The 15,977-nt window shown below is 37.2% G+C and overlaps 1 protein-coding gene across 13 annotated transcripts in view; it reads right to left on the minus strand.

The window, feature by feature from the left end:
• The window catches only part of LOC106882513 (peroxisomal leader peptide-processing protease), a 63,775-nt gene that overhangs the window by 24,068 nt on the left and 23,730 nt on the right, over window positions 1–15,977 (minus strand). For all 13 annotated transcript variants that reach the window (XR_016244486.1, XR_016244488.1, XR_016244487.1 and 10 more), the window contains 2 exons: window positions 15,035–15,255; window positions 11,913–12,053 (listed from right to left, as the gene is read on the minus strand). Coding sequence is in view for 8 of the 13 variants with exons in the window: in XM_014933211.3 (XP_014788697.1) it covers window positions 11,913–12,053; window positions 15,035–15,255 (362 nt within the window). In the remaining 5 variants the exon portion in view is untranslated. The remainder of the gene's footprint in view (window positions 1–11,912; window positions 12,054–15,034; window positions 15,256–15,977) is intronic.

Raw genomic sequence — 15,977 nt, forward strand, 5'->3', positions numbered from 1 at the left:
CATCATTCAGTAAAAATGTGTTAGTCACTCACTCACCAGCTATCTAATTAAAGCCATAAATGGCTATGGTACATCAACACTTATTGTTTGCATTCCAGTAAGGAAACCCCTTCTTGTTCAGAAAACTGACCTAGTGAAAGTAGTTCTGAGACGTGCAACTAGAGGAATATCTTCTGTCAGTCACTTACCATATCTAAAACATATCACTTCTCTGAGTATCAACACACTAATGGTTTGATATCTAACAGATGATTTGGTAGAAGCCCACAAAATTATCCACCAACAACTCTAACCACTTTTTAAAATTAAATACCTCTACCACTTGTGAGCATGCTTATAAAATCGAAAAACAAAAATGTGAACCACCCATGACTTTCTGAAAATTTTTTTCACGCTCAGAATGACAAAGCAGAGAATATACTAACCACACCAGCTGACAGGATACTATTCTTCAAAAATTCCATGCTTCCTGAAAATTGCCAACACTACTAATGTGCCTATTGTTGTGGAGATAATAGTAATAATGGTATACCCCTGCCATGTGACAAGTGGTATGTGCTCATCACTATAAATAAGTTAACGTCAGTATAGTGAGAGTGCAAAGTAGACGTTCTTAGATAGTCATGTCTTTACTGATCTAACAACTATACTGCTATACCGAAGTGAGCACTTTAACAATCCAATATGAAGGATTACAACAGTAGTGACAAGGGTTACAACGGTGGTGATGAGGAATTAACAAACTCACAAAAGATTTTTTTGAGTGAATTTTATGGAAAAATAATTATAAAAATTATGGAAAATTTGTTGGCTGGTTTGCTCGAGTTGCAAAAACAGCAACTGAGAGAAGAGCAACAACAGCAGCAGCAACAACACCAGTAGCTACAACTACAAGAACAACAGCAGCAGATAAAACTGCAAGAACAATAACAGAAGAAACAACAATTACTATTACAACAACAAACACTGAAATTAATGAATAGTAAGTCATCAGAAAATACTGAAACAAAAATTCTCACCAAATTATGCTGCAAACTCAATAACAGAATTTAAGTACAAACCAGACAAAGGAGTATATTTTGGGGATTTACTGTAGAAGATACGAACAAATCTTTGATAAAGAGTGCAAAGATTGGGATGACAATATGAAAACAAGTTTAATCTTAAGAACATTAGCTGCAAGACAACATGGGCATTACAGCAACTACATACTCCTGAAAAAAACCTTCAGGCATAAACTTTAAAGATACAATAGACATATTGTGTAAAATTTTCAGTGAGAAAAGCTCATTGTTCAATATATGTTGGAAATATTTGAACCTAGAAAAGAACAATGAGTAGGACTACATTACATATGTTGGTAGAATTAACAGGAAATGTGAAAAGTTCAAAGAGGACGAATTAATGCTAGATACGTTTGAGTGCCTGATACTTACTCAGGGTCTGACTTCAAAGACAGACACAGAAAAACTAGAATAGTAAATTTAAGGCACAACACAGAGAAAATTGAACATAAAGATTGCTCCCAAGTGAAACCAGTGTGAAATAAGCAGAATAGAAATCAAGTGTGTACTAAAATACAGTACACACAGGACAAGAATCACGAAAAAATCTCGTGTTTTGCATGAGGAGGTCTACACCTGAGAAAAACTGTTCATTTAAGAAAGTGGAATGCTTCCATTGTGAAAAAATTAGACACATAAAAACACACGGTAAAACCAAGGTGGAACAAAGAAAAAAGAATAAACAGTATGTCGTTGAAAGACAGTAATAATAAGAAGGAGAAAATTCATAGATGTGAAAATTAAGAATATCAGAGTAAAAATGCAGTTAGACACTGGAAGTGATATTGCCATTGTAAATGAAATAATTTGGAGGTATGTTGGTAAGCTGAAATTGAGTCTACAAAGGTTGCACACGGTGTTACAGGCAAAAGATTGTATTTTGTCATAAAATTTGTGTGTAATGTAACATTTTGTGACCAAAGATATATGTGCTAAAAAATTCAGTTAATCTATTCTGCACAGAGTGGATGGGACTATTCAAATTGTGGATTATGCCCATTAGTGTTTTGTGTGATAATATAGTTGGTTCAGTTGAAAGTTCAAATGAGGATGAAACAAAAAATAAAACATTTATTTCCAGATGTTTTCTTGGAGGAACTGGGTTGCTGCATGAAAACAAAGGCAAAAATTGCAGTAAAACAAAGTGCAACATCTGTATTTATGCCAAAACCGAATGTACCATTTGTAACAATAGGCCAGATAAACAAAGAACTTGGAAGCCTAGGAATAATCAGGAAGACGGACCACTCAGACTGGGCAGCACCTACAGTTTATGTAAAGAAAGAAAATTAACAAGTTAAGAGTTTGTACAGATTTTTCAACAGGTTTGAATGATTGTTTAATCTCACATAACTACCCATTGCTAAGTCCTGAGGAAGTGTTTGCAAAATTGAATGGAGGGAAATTTTTCTCAAAGTTAGACCTCTTGGACGCATATCTACAAATTCAAGTAGAAGAAGACTGCTCACATTTATTAACTGTTAATAAACACCATGGCTTACTTAAATTTAAGTGGCTTCCCTTTGATATAAAAGTGGCCCCTTCCATATTTCAGTAAATAATGGATACAATGTTGACTGACTGATTTTGCTATCGCTTAATTAAATGATGTTCTAATAAAAAGTGAATCACATGAACAACATGGAGGACACATTAAAAGGGTATTCAAGAAGATTAGAGAATACAGTTTCAAGTTGATGGAAGCCAGATAAAATTGTAGTTATCGAAGATACTGGTGTCATGCAAATGGCACCCAAACCAGTAGCATAAAAGCACCCATTACACTCTCTGAGTGGTTGGCATTAGGAAGAAACAAGGCCAGATCAGACTGGAGTGTGGTGCAGCCCTCCAGCTGGCCAGTCCTGGTCAAACCGTCCAACCCATGCCAGCATGGACAGTGGACACTAAATGATGATGATGATATATATATATATATATATATGTATATATATAGTTACAACAGCTGGCACCTTACATCTAGTTAAGTTATTGGAATTTCATGATGCTGATCATCAGACTAAATCTGAAGTGCAGTATAGGTGGTCTATTGTTCAGAATAGAGAGACAAGTGTTGGGAGAGATCTGAGTGGAGAGCAGATTGTTAGGAGAAAAAGGTAGAAGTGAAAAAAAAAGCCCCATTCATTTTTAGTAGTCATTGGGTAAAGGAAGCTTATTGGTGATTAGATACTGATTAGCCTATGAAATAAAACAGAAGGTTAATGACTTTTAGGCACACAGTATTTCATTCTACACCCTTAATATGCTAGAAAGCATATTAAACATTTTTATAAGTCAATACCATGTACTCTTGTGTTAGCAGTGCTATTAAATCACATGTTTACAGATTTTCTACAGAAATTAGAACCAGCTCTGATTTTCTTGTGATGTTTCATGTCTAAGATAGATAACTATACGTATGTATCTGTGTGTGTGTGTGTGTGTGTGTGTGCACGTGTGTGCTTGCATGTTTGTGTGCATGTATGTATAAAAGCACACACATCTTTTATCTTTCATCTCTTACTTGTTTCAGTCATTAGATGATGGCCGTGTTGGTGCACAGCCTACAAATGTATAGTCAAGTAAATTAACCCCAGTACTTATTCTATCAGTCTCTTTTTGTTGAACCACTACCTTCATTCCTCTCTAGTCTGTGCATGTCTTCTGTATTCAGAGCCCAGGTCTAACTACCATGGCTGATTTAGTAAAAATGATAATGCATATATATTAACAGCTATGTGCAATATAAGACCATAAAGGAAAAATTTTATCATCACTAATCGTGACCAAGGATGCTGAATCATCTATAATGTAAGAAATAAGAGTTAGAAGCTCTTTTAGGAGTGATAATTTTTCCTTTTTTCATCATCATCGTTTAATGTCCACCTTCCATGCTCACATGGTTGAGATGGTTTCACAAGAGTCGGCTAGGCAGAAGACTGCACCAGACTTCAGTGACTGTTTTGGCTGGATTTTTACAGCTGGATGCTCTTCATAACACAACAACTCATCAGAGTGGACTTAGTACTTTTTACATGACACAACCACAGGCGAGGTCAGTAGTGTTTTTTACGTGCTTTATATATATATATATATATATATATATATATATATATATATATATATATATGAGAGAGAGAGAGAGAGAAAGAGGGACACACACACACACACACATATATACATGTATGTGCATGTGTGCGTATCAAGAATCTTTCTCGCAACATCAATTAACAAGTGCATTTATAGGTACAACTGTGTGGTTAAAATACTTCATTACTGGTCTGAGTCCTTGAGTACATGGTGATGAGTTCAAGCCTTGTAAAATGTATTGAATACTTTGAAGGCATAACATAATATAGCATAAAAAATTTTTTTTTTAAATGAATAAATAAATAAAAAAAACACATGTTGGTGTGCTGTGACAGGAAGCAGAGAGGAACATTTCAAGCTGAGTCCTCCAGTGGATTTTAATTAAATCATTAATCAATAACTAATCAATAAAAACATGTTCAGTAAAATAATATTCAATAAATGTCTAGTAATCATTCGAGTAAGTGTTCAATAACTATACTGTGAATATTCATTTGATGTTTAGTAAATATTCATTAAATATTCAATAAACAGTTATTATACGTTCAGTAATTACTCAATTAAAGGTTTGGATATTTTTTTGTTTTTGTTTATTTTGTTTTCCTTTCTGACAAAGTACCCGCACTAAACTAAGTCTCCACCACCTGCATTATACATACATATACACACACACACACACATATGCACCACTACCACCACCACCACCACCACCACCACCATCGCTACCTGAACCATTAAGCTCTATTTCATTTCTCAACACACCCACATGCCTCTTTCTTGTTTATATTTCTCATCTTAGTTCATGCTGACACAGACAATCACTAGCTGATAGCCTACCACCAATTCTAGTCACTATCCTTAGACTCATTGTTACATCCCCTTGCTGAAGCACCTTATTCTGCATGTCTCAGACTGTTTCGCTTGTTCCATATTTCGTTTTCAGACCTCTGGGCTAAAGATCACATTAACAGGACACATGTCTGTGAAATATACAGCTACTTACAATTGAATGAGTAGTTCACTCAGCTGATGAAGCAAGTGAATGCTCACCATCAACACCAATGTAGGATCCATCATCAGTGCATCCAGGCTTACATCATTTAATATGCACTTCTCTTTTTAAAGGGGGTTAGGTATGATTAGAAGGAAATTTAACTACTATTTCTACCAGGCTGAGCAACATATATAGAAGTTCACACATTAATAGTTTGATACAGTATACAACTCTCACTTGTAATTCTGCTTTGTATTTCATTAGAAGAAAATATTCACCATTTTTATGTATTAAATGTTTATTTTAACAGCAATTAAAATAAACCCTAAAACAGGAGAAGAATGTACAGCTGTTCTTGGTAGGAATGTGACACATTCAAATTGAAACACCCACTCTATCATTATATAACACTTATTAATAATAATAATAATAATAATAATAATATGGACTGGCTTGTGCGGGTGGCACATAAAAGACACCATTTCGAGCGTGGCCGTTTTCGTGCGGGTGACACGTAAAAGCACCCACTACACTCTCTGAGTGGTTGGCGTTAGGAAGGGCATCCAGCTGTAGAAACTCTGCCAAATCAGACTGGAGCCTGGTGTTGCCATCCGGTTTCACCAGTCCTCAGTCAAATCGTCCAACCCATGCTAGCATGGAAAGCGGACGTTAAACGATGATGATGATGATGATGAATGACGTCTCATCTTAATTGATTGGAAGTGTTATCATGTACATTGTTTTGTCTTGGTTCAAAAGATGGACCACAGCAAATATTCTTCTCAATACCACAGATTTGCTTGTCAGCTGATTGACCTTAACCAGTTGAGTATGTCCCTCAGTGGCTGATGATATGTGCATCTCTGATCACGAGCAGTAGTAGAGGGGGAGCATCATAGCCATGTGTTCAGAGGAATTCTTTGGGGTTTGAATAATTCACCTTTGGAAACATGGGTGTTTTGCTCAACATCCTTAAACAACCCTTATTCAGTGACCTTTTGAGTGGGATGGGCTACTCGACCTGAAGAAAATTCTAACTGTGCCCCACCTGCTAGGTCATGTGCTGTTTATCTTGATATGGTTGTGATGCATGTGCCTGATGTACCCTTATCAGACGGGTAGTCATGATGGGTATACTGGGCTTCATATACTTTACCCCAGTGTCACTTTGACGGCATGCACTGCTCTCTCCTTCAATAATAATAACAATGATGACGATGATGATAATAACAATCCTTTCTATTATAGACACAATGCCTGGAATTTGGGGGAGGGGGCTGGTCAATTACATCAGCCTCAGTACTTGACTGGTACTTGTTTCATCAACCCCGAAGGGATGAAAGGAAAAGTCGACCTCAGCAGAATTTGAACTCAGAACAACAATGGATGAAAAGTCACAATGCCTTTTACCTGACAAGCTAACAATTCTACCAGCTCACCACCTTATTCATGTACATGATTAATAAATGAGGAAAGATCAAATAATAGCAATAATAATAATCCTTTCTTCAATAGACACAATGCCTGAAATTTCAGTAGGAAGACACTAGTTGATTACATCAGCCCCCAGTGCTCACTTGGTATTTATTTTATCAACCCTAAAAGGATGAAAGGCAAAGTTGACCTCAGTGGAATTTCAATTCAGAAATATACTGGTGGAAGAATTGCTGCTCAGCTTTTTGTTCATCTAATAATTCTGCCAGCTTACTACCTTCGATAATAATAGCAAGAGCACTGAGAGAGTGCAAACCTCTACCAAGGCAACACCAATTTCCTCCCAACGAGTTGATTTTTAAAATGAGAATATTTGAAATAAACTTGACTGCTCTCACAAGCGAGAATACTAAAAATGAACCCAACTGCTCTTAAAAATTAAGTAAGAAAACTGCAAAAATAATCCAGAATCCTTGTCCGGAACTGGATCAATCCCAGTGGTTGTCATGGAAAGTGAAGGTGGATGTGCAGGCCATCCTTGTAATGCTGTGTGTGTGTGTCATCTGAGTAATGAAAATATTTACATGACTTGAGCGCATACATGTCAATAAGACTAGGGGAGTCACTATGTAAAAGTTTTCGAAACACTGGCTGAAATGCAACAAGAACTTCAGGGGAGAAACATAACTGAACATAAAAAATTATATCATCATCATCATCGTTTAACATCCGCTTTCCATGCTGGCATGGGTTGGACGGTTTGACTGAAGATTAGCAAGCCAGACGGCTGCACCAGGCTCCAATCTGATCTGGCAGAGTTTCTACAGTTGGATGTCCTTTCTAACGCCAACCATTCTGAGAATGTAGTGAGTGCTTTTACATGCCACCAGCATGAGGGCCAGTCAGGCGGTACTGGCAACAGCCACGCTCAAATGGTGTTTTTTACATGCCACCGCGCACAGAAGCCAGTCCAGTGGCACTGGCAACGACTTCGCTCGAATGTTGTCTTTCATGTGCTAGTAAGGTGATGCTGGTAACGATCACACTCGAATGGTGCTTTTCATGTGCCACCGGCATGGGAGCCAGTCAGCAGCCCTAGCAACGATCATGCTCGGATGGTGCTCTTTGCGCTCCAATAGCATGGATGCCAGTCAAGTGGTGCTGTCATCAAATTTGATTTCGATTTCACTTGCCTCAACAGGTCTTCGCAAGCAGAGTTTAGTGTCCAATGAAGGAAAAGTACGCCTAAGTGGGCTGGTTACACCACTGGCATAGGCCACATGGTATGGTCTCACTTGGCTTGCCAGGCCTTCTCAAGCACAACATATTTCCAAAGGTCTCGGTCACTAGTCATTGCCTCAGTGAGGTCTAACGTTCAAAGGTCATGCTTCACCACCTCATCCCAGGTCTTCCTGGGCCTACCTCTTCCACAGGTTCCCTCAACTGCTAGGGTGTGGCACTTTTTCACACAGCTATCCTCATCCATTCTCACCACATGACAATACCAGCGCTGTCATCTCTCTTGCACACCACATCTGATGCTTCTTTGGTCCAACTTACACTTTGTTGAGTTTGCACATACACATCTAGTAGAGCATACTGGCTTCATTCCTTGCGAGCTTACGCATGTCCTCAGCAGTCACGGCCCATGTTTCACTGCCATGTAGCATGGCTGTTTGTACACATGCGTCATATAGTCTAGACAATTACTACTCTGAGTGAGAGGCCCTTTGTCACCAGCCAGAGGTAGGAGCTCTCTGTACTTTACCCAGGCTATTCTTATTCTAGCAGCTACACTTTCAGAGCATCCACCCCTTCTACTGACTTGGTCCCCTAGGTAACGGAAGCTATCAACTACTTGTAGTTTTTCTCTCTGGAATGTGGCAGAAGTTGTTCTCTGCACATTTTCAATGTTTATTGCCCCTGAGCATCTGCCACATACAAAAAATATCTTCCCAGTTAGCCTTCTTTTCATATTGCTGCACCTCTTATGTGTCCATAGCTTACACTGGGTACATTTTATAGAGTTTCTACCTACGCCTTTTCTACAGATCGAGCAGGGCCATCTACCTAAAGGGATTTGTGGTTTGTCTGCCTTCCTACTTACCAGGACTTTGGTTTTAGCTAGGTTGACTCTAAGGCCCTTCGATTCTAATCCTTGCTTCCGCACCTGAAACTTCTCCTCTAGTGACTCAGCAATTAGAGCAAGGTCATCAGCATAGAGGAGCTCCCAGGGGCATCCTGTCTTGAATTCCTGTTATTGCCTGGCAAACTATGATAAATAGGAGAGGGCTGAGGACTGAACCTTGGTGGACCCCTACCTCTACCAAGAATTCTTCACTGTATTCGTTGCCAGCCCTCACCTTACTGACAGCGTCCTTGTACATGGGTTGCACAGCTCTCACTAACCATTCATCTATCCCTAGTTTCCTCGTTGACTATCAGATAAGGGATCGGGGACCTTGTCAAAAGCTTTCTCCAGGTCAACGAAAGCCAGGTACAGAGGTTTATCCTTGGCTAGGTATTTTTCCTGCAGCTGTCTTACCAGAAATATAGCATGAACCTAAACTGCATCTCATCTAAACTGACTCTCTCCCTAATTAGTTGGTCTATGACCCTCTCTGTGACCTTCATTACCTGATCCAACAACTTGATACCTCTGTAATTATTTGTATCTATATAACTGTAATGAAATGCATACGGTATTGTGGTCAGAAGAATATGTATCTATAACATCTGCTAATACACACTCTGTTCTTTTGCCTTTGAGCTAAACTTCTTGATTTGGATTTTGGCATGTCTTCTCTCTCAAACACACTGTAAAATTTAAAATATTGACTAGCAATGCGCTGAGTTTTATATTAGATATGATAGGTTATTTTTGGAAAGATGACTCCTCTCAAAGCAGCTATAGAAAACTTAGTAACTAATAAATAGTTTATCCTTATCTAATACAAGCCAAAGTTAACAAATTCACCATTCAAAAAAGTTTCAAAGTTGTAAAACTATTAATAATAATAATAAGTTCTTCTCAGGAATTTTTAAATGAGACCTTTTGATTTTCTCTTCTCTTAAATTCCGGTCTTCTTTTAGTATTCCTGCTGTTTTAGATTGATTTATAGAATTATGTATATATGTAAGTATACTGTAAAGTGTTAATATGCATGTATAATATAAGGAAGATAATCAGGGAAAGACTTGAAAGTCAATGTAAGATCATAATACTTCATGTAAAGTAAATATAACAAATAATCCAGAATCCTTGTCCGATATCAGATCAATTCCAAAATCTAATCAGTTTGTGCGAGTCACAAGGCTAAACATCCCTGAAAGTTTCATCTGAATCCATCCATCAGTTCTTGAGATATCTTGTCCACAGACAAACAAACATGTCTGAAAACAATACCTCCACCTTATTGGAGGTAATAATGGTTTCTGATTAGGCAGCTCAGGTTTCTCCTTTTATTGATTTTGTTAATTTTTTTCTTCAGGGAAGGGCCCATGAGATATTCACAGGAACTATTTGTTGGCTCTCCAGATCCCAGACCAATGTACAAGAGCTGACCTCCACACTCTGATAGGCCTCATTCCCACTTCAGATGCAATCCTGATAAAATGGGTGTAAATCAGTAAAACTTATACCATAAACATGGTAACTAAATCATAAGGAGTTTTTATGTGTTAGTACTTTGCCCTGGGTTACATAAAGCATTAAGCAAATGAAAAATAATCCTTTCCCTGAATAGGATACTGATTTTCCAGGTGATGTAGAACCTATTCCTGGTATAGATGATCTGTTACTTTTTCATGACAAAATGATTCATTCCTATTCCTCATTGACCTTCAAGCACTACTAATATAAAGAAAACATCACTAACACTATATCCCCTCTAAACATGAGTGACTGACACTCAGCTAAGCCTGTCACAGTCACTCCAAATACTGGGCCTCACTATCACTGATGTTTTCTGCTAGTGTAAACACACCCTTGGACTGCATGACTAAGGCTGGCCCTTCTCTCTGTGGCTAGAAAATATTTCAGTCACTGATAGCTGCAGGTACTGGGCAAGTGTCTTCTAGTATAGCCTTGGGCCAACGAAAACCTTGTGAGTGGATTTGGTAGACAGAAACTGAAAGAATCCCGTCATATATATATATATATGTATATATATATATATATATAAGTGTGTGTGTGTGTGTGTTTGTCTCCCCCCCCCCACCTCACTCGACAACTGATGTTGGTGTGTTTACGTCCCCGTAACATAGCAGTTCAGCAAAAACCACCGATAGAATAAGTACTAGGCTTACAAAGAATAAGTCCTGGGATCGATCTGTTCGACTAAAGGTGGTGCTCCAGCATGGCTGCAATCAACTCTGACAAACAAGTAAAAGAGTAAAAAAAAATATATCTATATATTTAAAATAGGCTTCAGATGTATGTGTATGTAGGAGTGAGTCTTAGTGTTTTGTGTTATGTTTGTCCCCTATCACCACTTGACAACTGTTGTTGATTTGTTTACATCTCTGTAACTTAGCAGTTTGTCAAAGGAGACCAATAGAATAAGTAGCAGGCTTAAAAAATAAGTAGTAGGGTTAATCTGTTCAATTAAACCTTTCAAAGTGGTGCCCCAGCATGGCCACTGTCCAATGACAAAAACAAACAAAATAATTATGATTGCACTGCAAAAAAGTATTTTAGTTGCTGTTTGGCCCCCAATTTGACCTTTGCTGAGCAAAACTATGTCCAAAAATATTCCGATTATGACTTACCCATTATTTTTTTTAATGTATTATGTTCTACATTGTCTACTATGGCTTTGAATTTTAATATGGTAGGGTTAGCTTGAAGGGGAATTTAGTTGCTATTTCTAGCACATCAAGTGAGAACATAAAGGCTCCTATATTGAGCTCTTCTGTTTGTTTTAGAGATGCATGGAGTCAACTAACCATGATTTTTGTGCTGTACAAATGCATTTAATTTAGTGCGGTACAGATTTAATTCCCCTTGCATGCTGATTGCATAATATTCACGTGTGACTTAGAGGACACAGTATGTAGTTGTCTAGTAGTAGTAGCAGTAGAGGAAAAGGAAGTAGAGGGAGGTGAGAGCTAAGAGAAATTTTAAAATTTCATAATTAACTCTATAGTAACAGAAACAAAATGAGAAAGCCTATACATGGTCGCATAACCTGCTAGAAAGAGCAGCCAAATTTCTCTTGGATCATACTTCATCAATTTAAAGAAAATGAAGGAACTATGCTTGAAAGAGTGGTTAGTCACATGTAGAATGTCTGTTCTGGAACTAAACAAAAACAAAAAAAAAATGTTGCTACCTTCAGAATTGTCACAGACAACATGGCTACATGTTAGTATGGTATCATGGCTGATTAATATTCCTGTTCCAGTGCCCTTTTGACCAATAACATGGCACAAATACTGCTTGATGTTTTCACTCAATGTAAAATTGTAAGGACCTAAAAGTAATAAAACAAAAAAAAAAAGAAATAATAATAATAGTAATAACAACAACAACACTAACTCAAACTTCTAAATTGTTGTCTCTTGAGGTCTCTGGGTGAGACTTGGAGTCAACTTGTACAAATATAAAGCAAAAGTTAAACATATAATAATAATAATAATAATAATAATAATAATAATAATAATAATAATAATAATAATAATAATGATAATAATAATAATGATAATAATAATAATAATAATAACAATAAGGATATCATTGTATAAGGAGTGAAAAGAGAACGCTTGCCGAGTATTTGATAAATCTTGATGAAGACCTGCTGCAATATGCCACGAAAGATATGGGTGTAAATGCAGATGAAATGATGGGCAACGAAGAGTTTAACCAAAGAGCTGAGGAGAAGAGAAAAGAAGGCCTTCTCGAAATGAGAATGCATGGGCAGCTTGAAAGGAATATACAAGACGTCAAGGATAATACAGCGTTGTGGGCTTGGCTTGAGTGAGGTGATTTGTAGCTGTGGCCAGTGTCCCCTGACTGACTTCTGCACAGGTGGCATGTAAAAAGCACATCTGAATGTGATCGATGCTAGGTCCGCCTGACTGGCTCCCGTGCTGGTGGTACGTAAAAAGCACCATCTGAATGTGGCCGATACCAGTGCCCACTGACTGGCTCTCATCGTCTCTCTTGCACACCACATTTGATGCTTCTTATGCCCAACTTTTCTCTCAGGGTGCTTACACTCTGTCATGTATGCACTCTGACATTACAGATCCAGCGGATCATACTAGCTTCATTTCTTTCAAGCCCACGCTTGTCCTCAGCACTTCTAGCCCATGTTTCACTGCCATGTAGCATGGCAGCTTGCACACATGCATCATAAGTCTATCTTTCACTTTGAGTAAGAGGCCCTTAGTTGCCAGTAGAGATAGGTGCTCCATGAAACTTTAGTGGGATTGGGAAGGACTAATCCACTATGGAATGCTTGGAAACAACCACACAGTCTTTGCAGAGATTTCTATCCAGCAAAGACTCAATGTGGCATTCCAGTTGAAATGACCCGACCAATGACACTGTGCTTCTTCAACTTCACAACACATGACACAACACTATTTTGGCCAAACAGGTTACCAAGAGCTTGACTGGGAAGTTCTATTTCACTCATCAGATTCCCCAATATAGTGCTCTCAGATTATCACCTTTTTCCTGTTGCTCTCCGACAGTTTATGAGGCATTTCATTTGACCACAACATGGAGCTGAAGACATATGGCTTGGTGACTTCCATGAGTCAAGAGCCAGTGATTTCTACCATCAAGGCATTGACAAACGGATGGAATATTAGCAAGAAATCGTAAGCAATGAAGGAGAATATATTATTGACCGATTTGCTAAGTTAATTGATGAAAAATAAGAATTAAAATACTGGAAAAAAATTAAGGAATTTATCTGATATGCTAACACAGTGTCATCATCATCGTTGTCATCGTGGTCATCATCATTATCATCATTTTTTTACATGTGTCTTCCATAGTGGCCTATAATTTGGCCAGTTTGACAGAATCCAATGGACCAGAGGGCTGTTTTGTGCTCCAATGTTGCTCTGCCATTGTTTCTATGGCTAAATGCTTTTGTTTATATCAAATACTTTACAGAGTATACTGGATGCTTTTTTCATGGCACCAGCACTAGTGCAGTTACCATGTAACTTGCATGACTAGGATCCCCTTTGATCTGCAACAAATTTTGCATGAAGTTAGCAAATCTTCTACCAAGACCCCTGAAATATTTTATCAGACTTTGGGTAAATATTTTTTGGGTTAAACTACTTTTTAAGTGATCTAGACATTTCAAAGCCAGTTCATTCAATATAAGTGTCCAAGGTGAACAATCATGAGTAAAATGCAAAAAATGTGGAAAAATTAATATTTGTAAACTCCTCAATGATAAACCATCAAACATAATCCATTAATTCACTCATGTGACTGGAATCAGTTATGGAGTCTGTAAGGAGATGAAATTCAAATGGAATCACAGATGGTATTGGATGGTCTTCAAGAAGAGGACTTACAAGATGCTTCTAGAGTGTAGAAGATGCACTAGAATCATTATGTTTCTGAGCACACTATTTCAAAGGTGACAGTGCAAAAATATAAATGATATATGAAATTAATTATTAATTGGAATAGTGGTATATTTTTTTAAGTGTGGGCATGGCTGTGTGGATGAGGAGCTTGCTTCCTAACTATGAGTTTAGTCCCACTGTGCAGCACCTAGGGCAAGAGTATTCTACTGTAATGCTATGCTGACCAAAGCATTGTGAGTTAATTTGGTAGTTTGAAACTGAAAAGAAGCCCCTCATATACGTGTGTGCATGCATGAGTGTGTACACCCTTGCCTAGTCATCTTGTGTTGGTTATAATTAAGAATCACCATCATACAAACAATGTTGTTTGTTTTCAGTCCTCCATAGAAAACATGTCTGGTCTTGGGAAAATATTACCTTTCTTGGAAACAGGTGAAGGTTGTGATAAGAAAAGCATCCAGCTGTAGAAAAATCTGCTGCTACAAATTCAATCTAACCCATGCAAGCATGGAAAAGTGTACATTAAATAATGATGATGATGTATGGTCTGGGAATTTTCTGATATAACTTCATACTCATAAGATGACAAAATTGTCATATCAACAACAGAATTGTTTTAATAAATGTCTATGGAATTCATCATCAATAAATGTAATACTATGATGATTTCAAAGAATCAAAATAATTACTGATGTCATAAGAATTTAGAAACTTCAAGTAATAAATCTATAAATCATACCCTGTAAATATTGGGTTAAAAAACCTACCTTGATTCTTGCTATCCAAAAAGATTTCTTGAACCAGTATTTCTATGCTGTCATTTATAGTTTTAATGCTTTGAGTTTCAATATACCAAAAACAAAATAATTATAAAAGAAATTAAAAATGATTTTACTTGATGCTGGATGTTTGCTGACACCAGATACAGATGAGTTTGTATTCAATGGTGATGCTGAAAATGGCTTCAATAATTCTTTGGGATTTTCTCCAGGTTCTGAAACAATTAATGCCAGGGCTATGGAATTTAAAATTTCTTCCAGGGAACAGACTAGTGTTAACCCAATCCAGTTTTGATTCTTCCAACAAAATGGAGATACAACTATTCCAATGGCTCTTCTGTGAATATAATGAAAGTTATAAAGTTTTAGCATTGATGCAAAAGGTTATGAATTTACAGGGAGTATATATTTGATTAAATTGACCTCAGTATGTTACTACTACTTTGTTTTATCAGTTCTGAAAAAAAAATGAAGAGAAACATTGTCCATAGCAGGACTCAGACTGGAAAGGCCAGTTGGTTACATCCCCTGTAAACATAACCTATAGCTCAGTTGTCCCCAATCTTTTTGCAGTCCAATAACAAAACACAATACAAATGCATAATATATAATTTAATAATTACATATATAATGCATAAATAATGCAAAAAAATACCCTGCATACTGCGATCATCAATAAAATAGAAATAGAATTCTAAGATTTATTCTTTCTGACTGGCCTGGTACCAAATGGCCCATGGTCTGGTACTGGTCCACATCCTGGTGGTTTGGAGCCCCTTCAGTAGCTGATCAGTTTCAGTGGCTTAGATAAGTGAAAACTTGTGTGGAATAAACAGCTTACATGTAAGGGTTGGAAAGAGTAAGGGCAAGAAAACAAAGGATGACTGCTTCAATAAGCTTCATCAAACTCCACTCAGCATGGAAAAAAAAAACAAAACAAACAAACTAAACAAACACAAATTTAAGTGAATATATATGCAAAAAAAAAATACTTGATAAATAAAACTAATTGAAAGTGGTCAAAAAGCAATAGATTATTCCTCATTTATGAGCTTAATA

The sequence above is a fragment of the Octopus bimaculoides genome, chromosome 15 (assembly GCF_046866305.1).
Source record: "Octopus bimaculoides isolate indiv1 chromosome 15, ASM4686630v1, whole genome shotgun sequence".
Lineage (NCBI taxonomy): Eukaryota > Metazoa > Mollusca > Cephalopoda > Octopoda > Octopodidae > Octopus > Octopus bimaculoides.